Below are 18,272 nucleotides of genomic sequence, written 5' to 3' on the forward strand. Positions count from 1 at the left end.
TTGCATGGAATGCAGGGTCTCTTATCTAGTATGAGAACGGAAAAGGGATGAGCATCACTGAACATTCTCCCATTTGTCGTCTGACTAGGTAGATCCTGTGATATTGGGATCGATACTCTGATCCTGTGATGTGGTTTGTTATAAAGGATAGCCTAAACAATTTAATTTGCTCCACGGAGCTAACCGAAACTATCACAGAATCATCATCAATGACTCATGGCATTTCAAACTTACACCCATATCAGCGTTGTGTTTTTGCTAAATAAAATACAAGATATGTGAAGGTAAAAAACTGTTTATTCACCTGGTGTTGAGTAGGCCTTTCTGACATTAAAATGCTTGTTGGAATGCATAGGTAGGTATTTGTTAGGCTAACTCCTGCATGCATGTCTTTCAAACTCCTGTATAACATGTAGGCTATCTGAAGGCTACTTGGACAGGAGTGACATGAAGGTTGGGATTAATTTGTGAGTAATTTGAGTGCAGTGCAAAGGATTCAGAAATAACTATGGTGGTGCATCCTGATATGGGCGATATGCACACTTGCAGGGAAAACATCAGAGTATTTGTTAGCTTTCATTTTTGCCAAACGGTTTTCAGAGGTTAGAAGGAGGAGGAGGGGGCAGGGGATAGCTACACGTCTCCCTACTGGAGTGGGGAATAGCGCACAACTAACGCAATTAATGGGCTATAAAGTCAATCACACCACGGATTGCCTCCAAAATACACATTTCATTGCTTAGCAAGGAGGATTACTGTTAATTTGATCATCTCAAATTAACAAATTTAACATGACAGTCTAACATGACAGTTCCCCTGTTATTCCTATCCCTGCTCATTTTTGTTGTGTGTAGGCCTATTGTATTCTAGTTTGCTATTGCCCAATTTGCCAACAAAAAACAATAATTATTGAAATATACATTTTTAATATGATGAATGGAAACATTATGACATGTTGAAAAAATAATTCACTCACGCATCCAAAATAGTCATCTACACACTTCACTCCCTAACTCAGACACACGCTTCTAACCGCTGAGTTGGAAGCCTGGGCTTTTAGCTCAGTGATTAGAGCGTTCGATTCCCATGCTGGTGTGTGTTGAGGTGGCGGGTTCGAGGCCTGAGAGCGGTGAACGAACTGACCTTTGTGACATTTGCCTTTGGGATCGTGATTATAAGTGTTTTAAAACTTTTCAAATTGTAAAGTATGAAATATTGATGAGGATGATATTGAAAGCTTGATTGATGACATATTAATATGCGGTTGCTTAATACAACAGTGACTGGTTTAAGACTTGGACTTGGACTTGGACTTGACTTGGCTTGGGTAAGACTTGACTTGGACTTACTTGAGACATCTCTGTCTTGACTTGGGACTTGACTTGGACATCAGCACTAAGACTTTATTTACTTGCCAAACAGTGACTTTGTCCCATCTCTGGGTTCTACTATTGAAAGAATAAACTAAAAAAAGCCCACTAAAAATGCATATGGTTAAGTCACAATCATTTTGGAGAAATGTCCTTTGGACTGATAAGACAAAAGTCACATCAGCTCTATGCTCACAAACAACAAAATTAACATTTCCAAGAAAAGAACACCACACATTTTGAAAATTTGAGGATGTTTTCATGCTGCTTTGCTTTATCTGGCCCGCAGTGCCTTGAATCTGTTCAGGGTACTATGAAATCTTAAGACTTGAAGGCATTCTGGAGTGAAACATACCGCCCAGTGTCAGGGAGCTCAGTCTCAATCGCAGGTCATGGGTCCCCCAAAAGTATGATGATCCAAAACACACAGCTAAAAGCACCCAAGTATGGTTAAGGAACAAACAGTGGAGCAAAAGCAACTGGGAAGTGGGAGAAATCTAGAGTCAAGGGGTTGGGGTTATGTTACACCTGAACTGGAGATTCCCACCTTGAAGTGGGAGTTTTGCGAGAGCTCCCAGGAGCATGTTCGTTTTTCTTCAGTAATTTTGTGTCAACGATTCCCGGGACACTGAAAGACCACGGTGCATGAAACTTGGTGGGCATTTAGCCCCACAAGGATGACACGGAACCATTGTTTTTCGTTTTGATCCGTTACCGTAGGGCCTAGGAGGACCACATTTTTTTGTATGTTGGTCTTAAGGGGCCATATCAACCCATCCCATAACCACTCATTTGATGTATAGTGACACCTAGTTCAAATTGAAAAAGCAAAAATGAGGTGTTGTAATTGCAGGTATCCCTGGCTGACATGGTCAAAACGGCACGAAATTGAAAGTGTAGGATCAGTATGACACCCTCTGAATGCATGCCAAAGTTTTGGGAATTCCGTTCATGGGGGGCCATACAATAAATTCATTTATGTGTACATTTAGTCACTGTACACCAACTGGCCTGCAGATGGCCGTTTTTTCTGTGAATAGCACGTGAATCATAGGGCCTAGGATGATACATTTTTTATGTATGTTGGTCTCCAGGGGACACTCATTTGATGAATAGCGCCACCTAATTGATTTGATGTATAGTGCCACCTAATTGAAAATGAAAAAGCAAAAACGAGGCATTGTAATCGCAGGTATCTTTGACTGACAGGTTCAAAACTGCATGGAATTTGAAGGGTAGGATCAGCATGACACCCTCTGAATGCATACATACTAACAGCGCATCGTCATAAAGAGAATTTTTTCTGCATCACACCCCTTTAGTGGAAAGCAAGCAAGCATTATATCATTGATTCCAATGGGAAATACAGCTAGTAGTCACACGTTACATCTAGTTATTAATTCACAGGACATTCAATCCTTTTACTAACACAACGGTTATGAAGAAATATGTATGTAACTGACTCATGCCGAAACTATGTACATTAACAACCTAATTTGTTTCCAATACCCCAATGTTAAGGATGAATTTAGCTTGTAGCTAACACTCACCATAATCTCCAATGTACAATGGTAAGCTTGCTAGCTAGCTAACTGTGGAACTTCAGTATACATAGCCTTGTTGAAATACGTTCATTTTACAAGTGATACAATTAAGGTGTTTAGTTGATGTTATGACATGTAAAGTTAAGCTTAACGAACTTAGTTAAACAGTCAGCCACGGGTAGCTTGACTGTGACTACATTTGTGACACTCCTGTTAGTAAACTGGAAAGAGCAAAAAATAGGAATGTAATGGTCACCTTAATCCAGGGGTGGTCACCTTAACTTTTTGCCTCAAGGGCCACATTGGGTTTTGAAAATTGGCCGGTGGGCCGCACAACAAACCGACACACACATAAAAAAGTACAGTTTTATAGCCTATCATTTAGTATCAGGTTTTTATAGCCTATCATTTAGTATCAGTAGAGGTTTCTTTTTGTGATTGAGTAGTATCGATGATTGCATTTGTTTCGCTCAAATAGTAGTGGAAACTATTTGCAGAGACTTGCGAACCTGGTGAGAACCTGTTGTGGGTAGCTTCTACGCTAGCCTACGTCTGACTTGTAGGCTACTCTGTAGTAGCCTAGGTCTGTGATTGTGACAGGCATGGTTTTGTGGGTAGACGTTGTTTACTGGACTGTAGGCTAGGCGTCTGAGTTTTGATTTGTTTATGTAAGCTGACATAAAATAACATGCTGTTCACTTTAAGTAAATAAATGCACGGATGTGCCGCTTGTAGCAACCATAGATTTTAGGGTTCATTTATGCTAGTTACAGTATGTGCTTGTTATGTTATGCTATGCTAGTACTGTATCGCAGCTTCTACGATGATAATACATTGCAGAAATGAGTGTAGTCTCAGGTGATCAGTGTAGTCCCCTAGCCTACTCCCTCCGCACAACCTATCAAGAGTGTGTTAGTTGGTTAACTTCTGTTTATTGGGCGTTCCAGTGTTTCGGCTCGGATTTCCCTCAGCGAGCGCATTGCGATCTCCAGCATCTCGCTTTAATGACAGCATTTGGACGTGATACTGTATATCTGTTATTTTGGATGAGATGTCCCAGGTTAATTTCCTGGCAGCAGACACTCTCCATGTGTGCCATGTCAGTGAACATAGGGACACAACCTCCACATAAGCACCACCGATTGTTTTCTGTGCGCTCAGATACACCTCTCTCTCGATCATCTATTTCTCCTCCATAGTCAGGCTCTGTGGGGGGCACTAAAAGTCCCACTGTTCTTACTGGCTCAAAAGTATAGGCAATTGGATGCCTGTCCTCATTGGTGGGTCTATCCCATTCGTCCATATCCATTTTGTTGAGGCAGTAAGCTAACTGTGAGTCTATGACAGCCGCTATGTAAACAGCATAGAATGTTGTACCAACCATTCTTGTGATGTCATCATTTTCTGAAAACAAAGATGGCGGCCCACAGCTGAAATGAATGCAACTTGTTTGTGCTTGATTCTAAATAACGGGTCATATTTCTGACTTTATTTGTATTTATGGTATATTTAAATATTTAACTAGTGCTATAGACATCTGTTTTATTTGACTGCTTCATTTCCACTTTAAGGTTAGGGGTGTGAGGATTTACATGGGCAACTAGCACGCTAGCTCAGTTCGCCTCCGTTACAAACACATGATAAGACCTAGTCCAGACCTAAATCCCATTCAACATCTCTGGAAAGAGTTTAAACATGCAGTCTGTGGAAGCGTTAAAGCTGAAATGGCTGCAGAAGTTTGCTCAGGAAGAGTCAAAATTGAAAGTCTAACATGCAAAAAGTGATGAATGCTAATTAAAGTGTAACTCTGGAGTAAAAACAACCTAGGGTCTATTTACGGTAGTAAATAACTCCAAACTTTTGATTGATTAATTATGTTAATCGGTGGCGTTTTGAGCAAGACTGTTTATTTGCATTATCACTGAATGGGTTTATACTGTGCTGATGCTAACCGGGCAAGGTGCCACATTGCTATTTTAGACCACTAACAATGCTTAAAATATAATTACACTTCTGTGGTAGTGTGGTGAGGGTTTCTACAGACAAACCGAAGTATTGAAAACTTTGAAATTATGTACAGAGAAGTTATAACAAGACCTGTATCTGTAGGAGAAAATTCCATGGCTTCCTGATACGGTAACGTCAAATTAGCGGGCACGTTCGATCTTGCAGTGCTGCGCAGATCTGGCTGAATATTTCAATACAAATATGCCTCACGTCTAGCCAGATCTGCGAACAAGCCCGCTGATTTGACGATACCAAACCAGGAAGCCATGGGATTGCCCTGTTAGCATCACTGTAAGTTACTGTAAATAGACCATAGGTCGTTTTTACTTCAGAGTTACACTTTAACTTTTGTAATTTTCAAATTATTTCAAAGAAAAATTGAGGGGTTTTCTTGGAAGGGTGTCAACAATTTTAGCCACAATTCTATACAGCATGTTTAACGGACACCAAATCATTGACCTATACCAACAACTGATGTGGAATACGTTAAGTGGACTTTGATAGCAGATGATGCAGAGCATTTAGTCTAATCAAAACTAGCCTATAAAATATTAACCAGCCTGATATGAGGCAATTACTTTGTTTTTCTCCTCAGTCGATGTGTATGCCCATCCTCAAGTGTGTGCCGCGGCATCGCCCAATCCATTGTATACAAGTACATGAACATCTACTCAGACCGCTCTGTACCAGCCGACATCTTCCAGATCCAGGCCACTAACATCTACCCCAACACACACAACACCTTCAGGATCAAATCTGGAAATGAAGGAGGGGAGTTTTTCCTCAGAGTAAGTATGGACTTAAAACCTCAGAAATGAGTCCCAGCAGTTCAAGTGTTAAAGTCTGTCAGTCACATAAAGGCCTCCTGTTTATTAGAATGCTGTTAAGCCATGGAAAAATGTATGCTTATAGGAATTCACTGGATATCATACAGTTACAGTAGCTCTACTTAGTGACTAATTTTAGTTTGGTCCAGCACCGTAATACACGTGTGATAGTTCAGTGGGTAGAACACTATGTTTGATGCTTTTTGGTAAGGTACATTGGCCCTCATTTATCAACCGAGCATAGTAAAAGACAAAGTCAAATTTATTTGTATAGCACAGTATCATACACAGAGGTCAATTCAAAGTGCTTTTAAATAAATAAAATAACATAACATGAAATGTGTATATATATATATATATATATCAAGTAACACATCCAAGTAACAACTGGATAAAACAAGAATAAAATAAGAATAAGACAAGACTAAAACAAGAGTAAAATAGGATTAATTAAAAGCAATAGAAAATCAATGGGTTTTTAGTTTCTTTTTAAAAAAAAGTTACAGTTGGGGCAGATTTTACTTCTATTGGTAGCTTGTTCCAACAGTGGACAGGGCAGCCGTGGCCTACTGGTTAGCGCTTCAGACTTGCAACCGGAGGGTTGCTGGTTCAAACCCCGACCAGTAGGCACGGCTGAAGCGCCCTTGAGCAAGGCACCCCCACAGATTCCAAAAATAATTCAGTGGAAATGCATGGATTCCAGTTGCTGCTACTGGAAGAAACTGGAATCCATGCATTTCCACTGAATTATTTTTGGAATCTGATCCCTTATCATACCTGTTCATTCTTACTTGTTGCTCGACTTATCGTGACTAAATTCAAGATGGCTGGAAACGCTAAACTTCGTGAAGCATCACTATTGAAAAAGCTGTTGGTAGCATCGGCTAACTAGCGCCAGATTTTGGAGTGCAGGGGACAAGCCGAGATGGGCTATGAGACATACGTTCACCCTCGGTATCATGTTTCAATACACTTTAGGTCAATATTACACCGGAATTCTCCTTTAAGGACATTTCCTGACAGTCCGACACAGTTTTCTAGTCTGTTGACACTGCATGAAAAGTGGGATTTTCATCAGAATGCGGCACTGTAGATTGTCGTGGAAGTTCAGGTAAACGACTGCACGCGGCAATTTGCAGGCAACAGCAAAAACTGCCGTGAATTGTTGGAAATTGTCGTGGGCCTTGCTTGGCAGTCCCCCCATGACCCCCCTCCTCCTAATTCTAGGGGAGGCTTTAACATGTAAATGAAAATGCTGTGAGCTATACAAATGCAAATCAGGGTACCAGGGGGAGTTTTATGACCAGCATCTTATGATCAACTGTGTTGAAGGCTGCACTCAGATCTAGTAGTACCAGCAGTGGCGTAACTTTAGTAGGTGCAGCAAGTGCAGTCGCACCAGGGCCTGTGACCTCCCGGGGCCCGTCGCTACCCCCGCCCTGCCTCTGTCTTTTTTTTTTTTTTTTTTAGAACTTTAGAATGTTAGAGCACGGAGAGTGAAGCATCACTTTGACGATCTATCGGAAGATGAGCGCTTAACCGATGCAGATAGATACTTCAAAGTGCAGGTATTTAATGCAACTCTGGACATCATAATCAGTCAGCTCTCCCAAAGATTTGCAAGTATGCGGGAAACTTGTCTTGTGTTTGAGTCTTTACGTCCTATGACCCTTCAACTCGCAGGTGATGATGAACTGCTTGAAAAGGCAAGACGTTTGTCAGACCATTATAGCAGGGGCATTGCATCGACATTCCCAACACAACTCCTCTCATTCACGTCTTGCTTTAAAGTAGAGATTTCACAGAAGTCATCTATTTTTCAACTTGCCAAAATGCTGGTGGTAGATTATGACAGTGTAACATCCACATTCGGGGAAGTGTGTACTCATGTTGTTTCTGACATTGCCTGTGACTGTGGCAACAGCTAAGCGATCTTTTTCCAAACTCAAACTTATTAAGACCTACCTAAGGAGCAGCCTTCTTCGAATGGCCTAATTCACGCATATTGGGGATTGTATGCATATGAATGATTTTATTTGGTTTCTGGACGGTTAAATAAGTTAGGCTACATTAAGTTTTGTTTCAGTATTTAAGCGGATGTCGTTTAGTACCTTAACCAATGCAGTTTCAGTACTGTGATGTTGACGAATGCCTGACTGGTATTAGTCAAAAAGTGAATTCATATGTATGTAGTTACTGTTCTGGTTAAAAACTACTTTTTCAATAACCTTCCCTAAAGGGGAGATTTGAAATAGGCCAGGAATAGAAACCAGGAATCATCTTACAATGGCGCTCACGTGTAACTCATGAAACGTTTGCAGCAGGTCGGCCCTGGAGTAGAGCAGGGCCGAATCGGGGCTGAACCGAGGACTTTTGGAATGGAATACGACGCAACAATAAAACGGGAGAAATCTACAAATAGATCAGTAGCATTTGTTTAGGGTTGCCTAGCAACATAAGTGACTTATTTTTGTGAAGAGAAACGATCTACATATGTATAACAACTTTACAAAATAATTAAGGATACGGGTTCTTACAATGTTATGACTTGTTTAAATGTCCTTGTAATTAATTTGTTTAAATGTCCTTGTAATTAATTTAAAAAAATAGCATTGTTAGCTAATCTCCCCGATGTTACAGCTCCTTATGGAAACAACACAGAGGCCACGCACCGGTGTTTAAGACTGGAGAAAAGCCTTGGGCCAGCCCCGGCCTATAACGGAAAAGAGCCAATATAGGCCTATATACAGGACAAATGTCAATTAGCCTACATTTTAATACATTTTTCTGATTTTGGGAGGTCTCGTTATGGAGGCTATGTTTTCCATTCATTCCTATGGGAAAAGGTTGCTGTTAAGTCAAAGTCAAAGTCAGCTTTATTGTCAATTTCTTCACATGTTCCAGACATACAAAGAGATCGAAATTACGTTTCTCACTATCCCACGGTGAAGACAAGACGTATTTTACCAATTTAAGTCCACAGACAAACATAACATTCAAGTAAACAAAAAAGTAAGTAAATAAGTAAATAAGAGGGCACATATAATAATGAAAAAATAAGAGCAGCAAAATTTGGTTGAAATTGTGCATAGACAGTCAATAAAATACTAGTGCAAAGTCAGGCCAATAAAAGGCTTGGATAGTTCTGTTTGACCTAAGTAAGAAAGAAAGTGGCATAGTGGTGCAAGTTATGTAAGAGCAGCAGAAGTGTTGTGTTTTCAGGACAACAACAACAAGTTGTAAAGTGTGCAAGTGTGCAAGTGGAGTAGTGCAGGCGGCCATTGTGGGTCCAATGTCCAGGATGTTATGTAGCTGAGGGTGGAGGGGGGAGAGGAGGGAGAGTTCAGCATCCTTACAGCTTGGTGTATGAAGCTGTTGGTGAGTCTGGTAAAAGGGAGCGCAGGCTTCTGTACCTCTTCCCAGAGGGCAGTAGATCAAACAGATTGTGAGCGGGGGTGACTTGCATCACTCACAATTTTGGTCGCCTTATGGGTGAGGTGGGGGTGTAAATGTCCTTCAGGGAGGGGAGTGAAGCACCAATAATCCTTCCAGCTGTGTTCACTATGCGCTGCAGGGCTTTCCTGTTGTATTCAGTGCAGCTTCCGCCCCCACACAGCGATACAGCTGGAGAGGATGCTCTCAATGGTGCCTCGGTAGAATGTGGTCATGATGGCTGGTGGAGCACTTGCTCGCCTGAGTTTCCAAGAGGAAGTACAGGCGGCTTGAGCTCTCTTCGCCAGTGATGCAGTGTTGGTGGTCCAGGAGAGGTCTTCACTGATGTGCACCCCCAGGTATTTGGTGCTGCTTTCGCTCTCTCCACCACAGCACCGCCGATGGTCAGTGGCAGGTGTTGGGTGTGACCTCTCCGAAGTCAACAACAATCTCTTTGGTCTTGCTGACGCTCAGCAGGAGGTTGTTGTCCCTGCACCACGTGGTCAGATGGTCGACCTCCAACCTGTATTGAGTCTCACGCCTTGGTGATGAGACCCACCAGAGTGTGTATCGCCAGCAAATTTCACTATGTGATTGTTGCTGTAGGTTGCAGTGCAGTCATCGCCAGCAGGGTGAAGAGCAGCGGACTGAGCACGAGGCCTTGGGGGGCCCCTGTGCTCAGTGTGATGCTGCTTGAGGTATTGTTGCCAACACGTACTACTTGAGGCCTCTGACAGAGGAAGTCCAGTAGCCAGTTCCAGAGTCCCAGTTTGTCAAGTTTGCAGATGAGTTGTTGTGGTATTATGGTGTTGAATGCAGAACTGAAGTCTATAAACAGCAATCTCACATATGAGTCTCTTTTTCAACATAAAGTTTGTAATATTTACACTTCGAATTTCATCACAGCATTTATGTCACAGCTATCCTATGGTCAGTGTTGCCACAATTACCTTGAAAAAGTAATCTGGTTACTGATTACTCCTTTAAAAAGTAACTTAGCCTACTTTACTGATTACTTGATTTAAAAAGTAACTAGTAGATTACAAGTTACTTTATTAGTTACATTCAGCAGCTGCCGACAACACCCCTGCTGCCTCAACATAAAAATGACAACCGGTTTTGCCAATACTCACTTTATTGGAAGTGCATTTTAACAGTAATGTCAACAATGTATAGCATACATCCCAACCTGAAGGTATCCCTTTAGCCTACTTAGATACTGAAGTACAGATGAATATTTTATTCAAAAATAAGGAAGGCCTATAGATAGATTGTGATGATAAAATATGTACATTTTGGTAGTAGAGAAAAGAGATAAAAGCCCACCTACACTGAAAACTGATTGGTTGATTTAGCGAAACAGGCCAGGATGCTTTCTGTCTTGGATGCGTTTCAGGCACACACGCACCACCCCTCTCTCCCACTCTGTCGTGTGCGTGTTACACTTAGATGCACACGCGATTTGAACTTGGCACTTGGGATGTCTAGCTAGACAGCACTTTGTCGCCAGCACAGAGTGTAGGTTTCCGAGACATAAACAGACCTGTGTGTGTGGACAGGTACAACAGCTTTATGGGAGGAGTAGATACAGCTGATCAGAGGATGAAAACCTACCTCTTTCCACACCAATCTAGGAAATGGTACAAGCACATCTTCAATGCGGTTCTAAGCATCAGTGAGGTCAACTCCCACATAATTTACAGCAGGTGTACTCCTGGTCCACACAAGCCACTGAAGGCCTTCATTCAGAATATCATTACTGCTTTACTAGAGGGCTATTCAAAGAAGGTTGGTTTAAGTTATAAACAAAACATGTTATAAACGGAAAAAATCTATGGTTCAACGTCACTGTTGGCAAAGTGATCATGATGGCCTATATATTTGGTTTAGTCTTGTGTAGACCTAGGCTATACTTTGCTCTATTATACATTTGTTTTATTTAGGACTTTTATGCTGTATTGTATGCTATATAATGTTTGAAATATATATTTCTCAATGTATCAATACTTCCCATAAAAGTCATCCAATGTCATCATTTAAGAGGCTATTTTTCAAAATCTTCCCCCTAGTATTTGGGCCAAAAATATTTCCTGCATAAGGCCCTTTTCTAGTGCCAACCCTGCATAGGATTTGCCTCATGAATTTTATGAATTGTAGGTCATGTAAATGCATACAGTAGCCAACACTATAATACATTATAGTACTCGAACCATATACCCTGGGGTGTGTGTGTGTGTGTGTGTGTGTGTGTGTGTGTGTGTGTGTGTGGTGGTGGTGGTGGTGGGAATGGGTGTCTGGTATGGTCACTCTGCACTACGTATATTTTTCTGCTTTTTTGACCTTTGCAAATCACACCCCTGATAAAGGCCTGGCCCGATTACAAGCCTGCCCCAAAAAATGGCCTGTGCTTTGCGCAGCCTAAGTAAATAAAAGAATACGGCCATAATTTGAGGATTTACGGCATTTAAAGATTGTAAAAACTTCCAATTCATGGCACATGTTTTTTTTTTTAATGTTCTGCAGAGAAGGGAGACTGGCGTTGGTTTGGAATGAAAGGGAGAGAACAGGACAGAGTAACATGGTGGATATCCCTCTTATACATTTATTCATTTTTGACGACGTAGTTAAGGCGGCAGGCATGTGTTGCTTAGGCGGCCGCCTTAGCTGCAAAGTACTGCGGGAAACATTGGAGGGGCTGGTGATCTGCAGAGACCACAACCTTGATGGTCACCTCCTTGTTGTCCCTATTAAAGCAGCCATAGAAGTGGTTCAGCTCATCAGGCAAGGAGGTGTTGGTGACAGTGGGGGTAGAGTTTCTACAGTGCAATATGTTATTTCACTATGTTTATACATGGGTTAAGCCACTTCACATCCAAATAACTGCCCTTTACGACCCACAGCCCGTCAGTCTCCATAGGTTAACATGGCAAAACTCGATCTCCTACCTAACATATTTCTTAAAACTGCTTTTCCATGTCCCAGCCCCTTAAATGATAGAGATTAATTAACAGAGATCAAGGACAGGGCAAATTAAACTGAAACAATGGAGAAGTTTTAACTAGCTCTAACATTAGCGAGTTGTATTCGTGTGTGCCGTATTTTCCGGACTATAAGTCACAATTTTTTTCATAGTTTGGCTGGTCCTGCGACTTATAGTCAGATGCAACTTATATATCAATACAGTATATATACATTAAGATGTTACATTAACATACCGGACACCGATTCAGCATGCTCTTCTGTGTGCTATTGTATAGCTTAGGGGTCGGCAACCCGCGGCTCCAGAGCCACATGCAACTCTTTGATCCCTCTGATGCTGCTCAGCTTTTGAAAATAATTAATGAGTATTTAATTAAAATGTATTTTATTTTAGTTCGTTCATTTTCAAAGTGTAATATTGTAGGTCTATCTGAGTAATTTATATAACTTTCCACCTCACTTGACTCAGTAACCGTAGCCTGCACAATATTGTTACATTCGCGGTTTATTGCCATGTCAATATCAAACAAAATCACAGATTTCCCTCCATTTCAGTCAACGAGAACACTTTAATTGTGATTGTTGATGTGTGCGCTTACTGTAGGCTAGATTAGGAAAATGTCAAAAAGGAAACGTCAGCGACCACAGCTTGCGAGCGCGAACACAAGCGAACTGAAATGGGAAAGTTTCCATCCAAAGACTGATTCTGAAAACACGAAATGAACTGCCCGTTTTCGCACACTGCAAAGAGTTAGTATTGCTCTGTTAACCCTGTTCGGTTCCACTTGCATGTGAGAAATCTTTCTCACATATGAAAAATATAAAGACAAACGTGCGCTCACGTTTAAGGGCAATTCCACGCAAAACTGTCACATCCATTATGCCAACACAATGCCATGGTATTTAGTTGGCGTTATGGATATGACAGTTTTGCGTGGAGTTGCCCCTAAATGATGACAGCCTCAATTCTTGCATGAAACTTCACCTCACTGAATATGAGCCAGCCAGACTCCAAGGCCATCACCAAATCTAATCTCTGGTAGGCCTAATGTTCAATTTCGCCAATGACATGTCAACGAAAATTGAGTGTTGTGTTGTTAACTATGATGTTACTTTGCATACCAAAGGACACTGGGAAAATAGGGGGTGGTGTTTAGCCTACATGAGAAGTTACTTGCACATTACTTTTAAAACTAGTAGAACATGTATTAAAAAATCCTCTGTTGAATGAAAGTAACTGTACGTTAAATATCCAAACTTTTTCTTGTAACCGTCTTTATGTGACTCTTCTGAGATTAAAAAAAAAATTGGTAAAAGTGGCTCTCCAGGCAAAAAAGGTTGCCGACCCCTGGTCTAGCTGAATAACTGTTAATGTGTTACATTAACATACTGGACACCTTTTCAGCCAATTCAGCCTAACTTGCCTTTCCAGATTAAATGTCTGTTCTTGGTCTTGAATTTTGTGAAATAAATTTCTAAATAAATGCAACTTATAGTCCAGTGCGACTTTAATATGTTTTTTTCCTGTTCATGACGCATTTTTTGACTAATGCGACTTATACTCCGGAGCGACTTATAGTCCGGAAAATACGGTAGTATAGGCCCGCATTCAGGCAAATTGCAACAGAAAGTGACGTATCGTTTGTGTAGCAGACGTAATGCCACTGCACAAGGCTGTCCACCATCCATTTGGGTCCGGGCTGGAGCAGAGTGCGTTCTGCATGCCGTCCAGTCTCGTTAATAAGGTCTCTGACACTAGTATATTTCATATGTTTTGCTTACACAGACAGTGCAGATTTTAAATAATCACATAGACCTAAGTCACCAAGGGTTCCTATGCGGGAAAAAGGAAAAGACCCTGCCCTGAGGTAGGAGCTGAAAGAGTTATAGGAACTGCGGTCAGAGGAATTTAATAATCCCTAAATTGGTCCGGTTCGAACACGAGAAAAAAGGGTTCTAGGAACATTATTGCATGTTCTAGGTGCAAAAATCCCTCCGGTGCGAAAGAGACTATAGACTGAATACAATTGAACAGAATCATAACGATATCCATAAACATACACAAACCAGAACTCTCTAAGAATTAATTAGTTTGATACAAGTTAAACAGATAACACTTTTGAAGATCCCAGAACTATTGCTAGAATGAAGAGCAGTATACTTTAGGTAAATCACTCCACCAACAAGGAATCCAAGAAGAAAAGAGTCTTGACTGTGACCTCTTAGTGTTGTTGGAAGTCCGACGTATATGCTCACCATAGGACTGCAGTGGGCGGGCCAGTCTTACAAAGACAAAGCAGTCTTACTAAGTCTTACACTTATTTACTTTCACAGTATTGACTGACAAGGGATTGCAATCGAAAACACAGCCAGAAAAAAAACAATGTTTACCCTGATAACATCCAAATGACTGATTAAAATTCCTAAGGACATTCATCCAAGCATACCAGCACAGTCTTTACATTACGTTTACAATAGGCGGCATAAGATCATTAAACCACACAATGATCCAAAACATACAGCCAAACAAGGCAAGAAATGGTTAACAGAGAACAATATCAACATTTTAGAGGAGCCCAGCCAGAGTCCAGATCTCTGATTGAGCCGTTATTCAGTTTCTAATCGGAATAGAAGTGTCCATTGTGGCCATTGTCTTACAACCTTTAGCCATGTGGCAGTATAATTTTAGTCAGAACAAACATATTGGCCAAGAGAAAATCAACATTAAATCAATATATGCCAGGGGTAATCATTTTGTTCCTTGCTGTAATTGCTGGAAAAAAATGCCGGAATTCTCCTTTAAAATTACAATTTAAGGCTATTCATTTAATTATTTAAACACTTCCCTGCCTTAAGCTAATAGCTAACATACTGTATCTCATTCTCTCTCGCTCTTGCTCTCTTTTTTCCCCCTTTGTCAGTGTTGCTTAGGTTGACATTAAATAAACATATTCTCAGTTTTTTAAAATGGCATATGTTTTGTGTCTGGTAGTATGAATGTCTTGAGAAAACTGGATGGATTTGTGAACTTCTCCTAACTTAACTTTCAGCGTATCAGCAATGTTGGTGCCATGCTGGTCATGACCAAGTCCTTGAGTGGACCTCTTGAACTGATTCTGGACCTGGAAATGATTACTTACCAAACGGCTATGAACCACCGTTCCAGCTCCTTACTACGGCTCACCATTGTTGTGGGGCCTTACCCCTTCTAGTGGTAACATATGCTGCTTCAACTTGTATACATATACAGTATGCTACAATATAGCTATCAAATGCAGCAATGACAAGACTGAAGAGATGGCTTGCTTTTGTGTGAGTAAGGTGTGGAGTGAATTTGTTGGCTCTATACACACTCTTTTCAGCACTGACAACCAAATGATGATCACAGGCCAAAGTATAGTTGTAATGAAGAGTGTCCCTTATTACCTGAAAGAAATGGGAGAAATAAACAAAACCATCATTGGATTGAAACATGCTCCTCTATTATGTAGTCCCAGGCAAAGTAAGGTTGTTGATTTAATCAAATGTAGCTTCCCAGAACACCTTATCAGCTGTAGCTTTGTTACCATCACCTTACCTTGCATGAATTACAGTGTTTTAAATGCAATATTGTATATAATATAATATAATATACAATAAATTATTGAAGAATTTATTTCAGTTTTTGGAAACAAAGGGAGGATGTTGATACAGTTGACATGCTAAAATATGTTTGTAAAATTGCCTTTCAATTTTAGCCAAAGCATTCTAAACCAATCTACCAAACTTTCAACTTGTACACTCATACCCTTTCATTAGATATGATGCCTTATTTTGTACATGTAGCAGGGGTAACATAATGAAGACTGGTCGCTTTAAGAGTCAGACTGAAGCACTGTGGAAAAATGTAATGTTATAACCAGGAATAGAGGGAAAAAAACATGCTCAAGGGAGCTGAGATCAGAGGGTCCATAAATGGTGTCAGTGAATGACTGTATAGCTTTTTGTATGATGCTTCTTTAATAAGCTTTTATTTCTCTATGAAGTGTTTCATAAGTAGTCTTTGTGGCAAACTGACAAGGCAGTGCCATATATCAGTAAGGCTCTCCGTTTTATGAGCAAAATAACTCATTATACAGAGTGGTGGTAATTTGCTCCTTTTGTGGCTTTTTTTGTCACATAGTCAAACATTCAAAACAGTCATAATTAGTGACTCAAACCTCTATAAAGTGCATTTAGAAAGTTACAGGCAACCAGGTGCTGTAGTTAACAAAACACTCCAAAAACATACATTTGCATTGTTAATGTGGAGTATTGGGCATAATAGTTAGAAATGTCATGTCATGGCAACATGTGGAATGTTAACAAGCATTGTATAGTGTGTAACTTGAACCAATAATTGATGAAATCTCTCTCTGATAAACCTGGCTTTTTTAATAAAAAACATATTATAATGAAACTGTATAATTGATAGAGAAATGCCATCAATAGAGTCTCTTCAGTGGTCCTTGGCACCTTTAGCACTTTCGGTTATATTTACTCAAGGACTGAGTGTAAAAACTTATTTTTTCTGGTATTATCTTTCTCCTTATTGATTTCATGATTTTACTGATTTTCACACAAGTAAAGTTAAATTATACATTATACATTATAGCAATCCACTTGCTTTAGGCCCTGACTAGGCCAATTTTCCTTTTTTCTATTAAAAGTGCCTTGTATCATGGAGAAGATCTAGCCTGGCAATCACCAGATCAAGCTCAATTTTTTAAGGTTGAACATTAGTCTGGGGAGTCTGCTCTGTATTTTCTACTGCACAAGAGGCATGATCAACGGGCATAGTTCAAATGACTGTGCCCAATTGGATAGTCCTTCAACCAATCAGACCAACAATCCAGATGCACCAGGTGGATACGCCAGTTTGTGATTGGTCCCCACAGATTTGTAACGGAAGTAGGATAGAAAAATTTGGAGGTTTCCAGCCTGAGCTGCAGGGCGAAATCAAATCGCCAGCAGATCGGCTGGGTTTACCCAGCCTAGAGAAGATCCCTACCAAGACAACCATGCTTCCGTTCACCTCTTAACCTATATGTGTAACAGTATGATTGTTCATCAATTCTGTATCCAAGTCTTCCAAGTCTCTTACCTAGCTAACATTTAGTCCCTATAAGTTGATTATTGCATGAGAGCTGTATTCTGATTACTGGGCAACAGGCACTGAATGGAAAAAGTGGAAGAATCTGAGAGTTTTTCTTTACTAGTTGTCTGTTGAAGTCTACAGTATTGATCGCATACAACTATCAGTTTTGTCAGTATGATTTCTATGCCAAATAGCAAAATCCACACTTGTATTTCTGTATTTAAAATGTTCTCACATTTCTCACATTAACCATGGTAATGCCATCTATTAAATGAAATGTGTTGTGAAAAATAACCCTAATTAATAAATCCATTGTTTTTCTACAAATTATGTGTTGGTTCATGACTTTTGATGTTTAAGTTTAGGATTCATGGATATGTTTAGGCTATTTGTTTGCTCTCAAGATTCATCAGATTTAACATGTGTGTAAATATTGATGATCTATTAACATAATGGCAGAGTGCTGTTCTCTAGGCTTGGGTTTACATCTCATTCTATGCAATGTATGCAACAGTCAATGGGAGTTTATTTGACTTGTCAATGTAGTGTTTATCCCTGTGTGATCTACAACTAAAGATGTAATTAGATGCCAGTACTTTCCCTCCTGAGGCCTTTGTGTTAGTTTTCCTAATTCAAAGGTTAGTTTCACAAAGTTATGTAAGTTCTTTCCATATTGAAGTGCCAGTTGCATCCAGTATTGAATGATGCATAATTGATAGTTCAAATCAAACTGTTAGATTTTGCTGCATTTGCATGATTCAGTGACAGAGCCAACAGTCTTTATGACTCCTTATGATTTCTTAATTCACATCTCAGAATATGGCAAAAACATCAGAAGAATCTGGACTTGCAATAGAGGTCCCTGTCAACTATTTCAACATCAGTGGCATGCAGTCCAAACAGAACAGTACAACACACAATGGTGATTGGCTAATTTTGGTAAGGTGGCAACTTGTGGGTATGAAGCTAGTTTGGGTTCCACTTGGAAGTATGTGGA

General features: G+C 40.2%; 1 protein-coding gene across 1 annotated transcript in view; it reads left to right on the forward strand.

Annotated features, from left to right (window-relative positions):
- The window catches only part of efemp1 (EGF containing fibulin extracellular matrix protein 1), a 76,384-nt gene extending 58,788 nt beyond the window's left edge, over positions 1–17,596 (forward strand). Inside the window, exons 10-11 of the mRNA XM_048270252.1 lie at positions 5,517–5,709; positions 15,210–17,596. Of these exons, the coding sequence (XP_048126209.1) occupies positions 5,517–5,709; positions 15,210–15,371 (355 nt within the window). The 3' untranslated portion in view covers positions 15,372–17,596. The remainder of the gene's footprint in view (positions 1–5,516; positions 5,710–15,209) is intronic.
- Positions 17,597–18,272: the final 676 nt, after the last annotated feature.

This window comes from Alosa alosa, chromosome 18, assembly GCF_017589495.1.
Source record: "Alosa alosa isolate M-15738 ecotype Scorff River chromosome 18, AALO_Geno_1.1, whole genome shotgun sequence".
Taxonomy (NCBI): Eukaryota; Metazoa; Chordata; class Actinopteri; order Clupeiformes; family Clupeidae; genus Alosa; species Alosa alosa.